Source organism: Primulina eburnea, chromosome 6, assembly GCF_022965805.1.
Source record: "Primulina eburnea isolate SZY01 chromosome 6, ASM2296580v1, whole genome shotgun sequence".
Taxonomy (NCBI): Eukaryota; Viridiplantae; Streptophyta; class Magnoliopsida; order Lamiales; family Gesneriaceae; genus Primulina; species Primulina eburnea.
The window spans coordinates 36,211,539-36,216,250 of NC_133106.1; the positions used below are offsets into that span (position 1 = coordinate 36,211,539).

At 39.3% G+C, this 4,712-nt stretch overlaps 1 protein-coding gene across 2 annotated transcripts; it reads left to right on the forward strand.

Moving 5' to 3' along the window:
* The first annotated feature begins 345 nt into the window (after positions 1–345).
* Positions 346–4,078, forward strand: LOC140834839 (protein INCREASED PETAL GROWTH ANISOTROPY 1-like). Of its 2 annotated transcripts, none has more exons than XR_012118765.1 (6): positions 346–1,816; positions 2,173–2,304; positions 2,409–2,590; positions 2,677–2,788; positions 3,435–3,640; positions 3,767–4,078. XR_012118765.1 is itself a non-coding variant. In XM_073199990.1 (6 exons), the coding sequence occupies exons 1-6, from the start codon at positions 533–535 to the stop codon at positions 3,896–3,898; spliced, it is 1,977 nt and encodes a 658-aa protein (XP_073056091.1). In that variant the 5' UTR covers positions 359–532; the 3' UTR covers positions 3,899–4,078. The 2 variants fall into 2 exon arrangements, 1 of the variants encoding a protein (XP_073056091.1); XM_073199990.1 differs by having other exon boundaries at positions 359–1,816; positions 3,506–3,640.
* Positions 4,079–4,712: the final 634 nt, after the last annotated feature.

Genomic DNA, 4,712 nt, shown 5'->3' on the forward strand with positions numbered 1-4,712 from the left:
CAATCATAATCGTTGTTACGTCCAGTAAACAATATCCTAATGAATTTAAAAACTTTGCTTATTTGAAAATTTACACAAAATCATAAAGCATGGTAATAGTAAATTCCAAAATTAAGTAAAAATGGGGATGCAATTCAGTTGGTATTACCCAGTTTATAACCTACCAAGATCTCAGGTTTTGTGGAACCAAGTTATCGAGATTCGACCGTTAGAAGGGCCTTTCGATTTTCTTAATTATTTAACGTTATCAAAATATGAGTACTTTCAAAAAATTCAATTCTTACAACCATACGGGCCACAGGAAAAGGGACAAAACAAAGTTCACCTTCGGAGCCAGCGCGTGAACAACACCCACCGTTGACACGTTCGAGAATAACTAGAGTTTTTCTATAATGGCCCAGTACACATATACAGATAACGAGAAAGTGACCAATGAAGTCTTGTCCTTCTCTATACAGATTTCAAATAATGGCGCTGTGAAAATTTCTGTATAAGAGCGATAAGGTGAGTTTTCTTTGGATTTAAAGCGATAATGGTGGCTGGAAAAGTAAAAGTTGCGATGGGTTTGCAGAAATCGCCGGCGAATGCGAAGATAAAGCCTGATGTCTCCCCTAAGACTCCATCGATATCCACACCAAGCTCGGCTAAGCAGCAGCAAGCCCAGAAGGGATCTAACGCCGCCTATTCACGTTCTTTTGGCGTTTACTTCCCACGCGCCTCCGCCCAGGTTCAGCCTCGGCCCCCCGACGTCGCGGAGCTCCTCCGCCTTGTGGAAGAGTTACGAGAACGAGAGTCCCGCTTGAAAACAGAAATTTTGGAGAACAAACTGCTGAAAGAGTCCGTCGCCATTGTTCCTGTGCTTGAGAGCGAGATTTTGAGAAAGAATTCAGAACTTGAAAGATCCGGAAAGAAAATCGAATGCTTGGAAACGGAAAATGAAAGACTCAGGGAAGAGAATGAGTATTTGCACATGCACCTCTCCAAACAAAACCAGAAGTATGAGGAGAAAATCAAATCCATGCAGGCTGATTTATCCGATATCAAGAAAGCCGTTGCAGAAAGAGAGCGAGAGCAAGAAGAGGTGTCATCTTCATCATCCACTACGAGGTTTTGCGATGCGGCGAATAATCATAAATCTAGTGGCACAACAAAGTTTTTCAGAAAATGCATGACCCAAAATAGCATTAACTTTGGTGGTTTCGAAACTGGTAATATTAACTTCAAGCCAGAAATTGAGGAAAAGAAAGAGGTAAATGTTGGTGTAATTGAGATGTCTGAAAGGCCGAGGCATTCTCGGAGTAATTCTGACGAAATTCCAGACGTTTCTGATGGGTTAATAGGGCTGAGACCACCCCGCGTTCCTCGTGTTCCTAAGCCGCCGCCGAGGCCATCCACCTCAATTTTATCATCATGTTCTTCGTCTTCCTCTTTAATATCTTCTTCTCTGTCTTTGCCTTCGTACGGCTCTTTATCGGATTCAGCTGACCGCGCGTTGGCGGAGATTTCCAACATTCCTCCTCCGCCACCTCCACCACCGCCTCCGGTGAAAGTTTCCTCCCTGAAATGTCCTCCACCGCCATGTTCGAAAGCTGCACCACCACCTCCTCCGCCTCCTCAGAAAGGGGCAATAAGGCCTGTCCAGGCTAAGGTTCGAAGGGCCCCGGAGGTTGTCGAGTTCTACCATTCCCTCATGAGGAGGGACTCATATTCGAGGCGGGATTCCGGTGGGGGAGGCTCCGTCGATACCCAGGCGGCCGGAGCTGCGGCCAAGGATATGATAGGGGAGATTGCGAACCGTTCTTCCCATTTACTGGCAGTAAGTTTTGCTATATTAACCATAATTATTCATTGTGTGATAGTATATTTACTCCTACTGCAACTGAATTATACCAAGCTGGGCCTGACATTGACCGGCCTTGGTGCGCTTTTTCTTGGAATTTTGCTAGACTACTTCCAAAACTTGACAGAGACTTGGATTCGAAATCCGAATTGGTAATACAAAAAGTTGAAAATTTAATGAAACCATGTGGACTTATATGAAAATTTAATCTTGTATTCATTATGCCAATGAATTCAAATATCACCTTTAATAGTTTTAAAGGACATATTATGGATCAAGAAAGATTAAATCTTTATCTAATGTCGATCCTTTTAAATTATTTTAAATAACAGATTAAGACAGATGTGGAAACTCAAGGGGATTTCATCAGGTTTTTGATTAAAGAAGTTGAAGATGCTGCCTTCACAGATATAGAAGATATAGTGCCTTTTGTTAAATGGCTTGATGACGAGCTCTCTTTCTTGGTACATATTTTCAATATTTTTACAGTAATCTGTTGCGTTTCTTTTTGTTCTATTTTTTGGGTTATTTTTTTGTATATTTTGTGATCCAGATTGTCTTTGGTTAGGTTGATGAAAGGGCAGTTTTGAAGCACTTTGAATGGCCTGAGCAGAAGGCAGATGTTTTAAGAGAAGCAGCATTCGGGTACTGTGATTTGAAAAAGCTCGAATCTGAAGCCTCCACATTTCGAGATGACCCCAGACAACCTTGTTCTCATGCTCTCAAGAAAATGCAGTCTTTGTTTGAGAAGTAAACCGAAATGAATGCTACCTTTGTCAGTTACTTTGTCTGGATAATTTTGTTTTTAGATTCGATTGGTTGAAATATTGTAACAGATTGGAGCATGGAGTATATAACTTGTCAAGAATGAGAGAATCAGCTGCAAAACGATACAAAGCATTTCAAATTCCTATGAACTGGATGCTAGATACCGGTTACGTCAGCCAGGTTATAAAATATGAAACTAGCTGTAAATTTTCTACCAAGTGATATATTATGTGATTTTCCTGGTTTTGAATCCACCAGGTTAAAATAAACAATAATTTACAGTGATCGGCATGATTCTGTGATTTATCAGAATTGGAATTCTAACCATGTCTTGTGCTCTCTAGTCATTTGAATCATTGGATGACTCTAACTCATTGAATCCTCTAGTAAAACAATCATCTAAATTCGGATTGACTAAGAGAAACACGACGGGCTCATTGTTTACCAAAGAGAACTTGAAAAGATAGTTTTTTTCTCTCTCTCACGACTATTCCCTAGGAAAAGATCCATCGTTGGGCTAATTAATTGATCAATTTATTAGCTACTTTATCTCTACAACTATAAAGTTGTGGGAAGCAAAGGAAACTGCATGGAGACGGTACAATCAGCTACGTCTTTATTTAAACAAATTGATGCTATGTGACAAAAGGGACGGAGAGATTTTGCCTTATTTTGTTTGCTTCACGCCTGTTTTCCTTGTCTGTATTCCATTATTTTATGGAATTCTTCCTAGTTTTACGAGACATACAGATTTTGAACTTTCTGTTAAAGATTTTGTTATCTGATAATCTTTTAATTTGACGTGAAATTTGAATAAATTTTGTAGAGAATTCCAAAGAAAGCTGAGGAATTTGCCCCCTCTTTCGGTCACTTTCTCATGGTCTCCTATAACTGCAGATCAAGCTGGCATCAGTGAAACTGGCCATGAAGTACATGAAACGGATATCCGCTGAGCTCGAAATGATTTGGGGATGTCCAGAAGAAGAAGAGCTTATTCTTCAAGGTGTAAAGTTTGCGTTCCGGGTTCATCAGGTACATAAATTCTTGTTTCTTTATAAAAAAAACTCCTATGTTTCATTGATCAAAATAAACTTAAACGCTTTTTGTAATCTTATAGCTGCTCATGATTTCGGGTTTTTTGGGCTTTTATTTTCTTAGTTTGCTGGTGGTTTTGATGTGGAGACAATGAAAGCATTTCAAGAACTGAGGGATAAAGCTCGATCCTGCAATGTGCAATACCATAATCAGCATCAACAGAAACTTGTTTACAGGTCCTCTGTTTCTTACTGATCTGCAGCAAATTCAGCTTCAGAAATGGTACCCCCACGTACCACACTTTTTCTTGTAAAGAAATTTGATACAATAAACGGCCATTTGTGAATACACAATTACGGGCATTTTGGAAATTTTCTCTGAGAAGATTGAACATGCGATCGGTTGGAATGGAATCTGTAATACAGTTATTGCTCTCGCACTGTTATTCTTTGTTCTCTATGTTAGATCAAAGATGGAAAAGAAAATACAAGTTTGTCGCTGACCCCTTTCACTTGTTGAATGCATTTTGAAACTTAGCAAATTTTTTTTAAGAAACTTAGCAATTTGAATGACACGTCTAGAACTCCAAATGTGCGTTTTAAAGTTCATAAAATCGGTAACTTCAACCAGGCAAAGAGATTCGGAATTGAGATCGAGACCAGTCTGTGTAAATCAAGACACGTATTTGATCAGATTTCCATGTCGAAGTAATACCTTTTAAACTCCTTTTCCAGTACGTATCCGATCAAATATTCAGAATCAACTATACCCTTCGATATATAAACTAATGCCATTTTCTTGATTTATGATGAGCTTGTTGAATATGAGAGTTGTCTGAAAACAATGTTCCTGGGTCTCCAAATGTGCACTGAATCTTTTTCACAAAGCTTATATAAGGTGTTCAAACTATCAGTGTTTTTAGATTTGATGTCAATTACATAATGCGGAGACTTGATCCGATACACCTCAATCTTGTTTTGTTTAAGAAAACAATCTTAACAGTCACGTGGCGAGAGCTGCATATAGTAACTGGTTCTAAGTATCTGCAATCCAGGGAGGCACCAGTGGC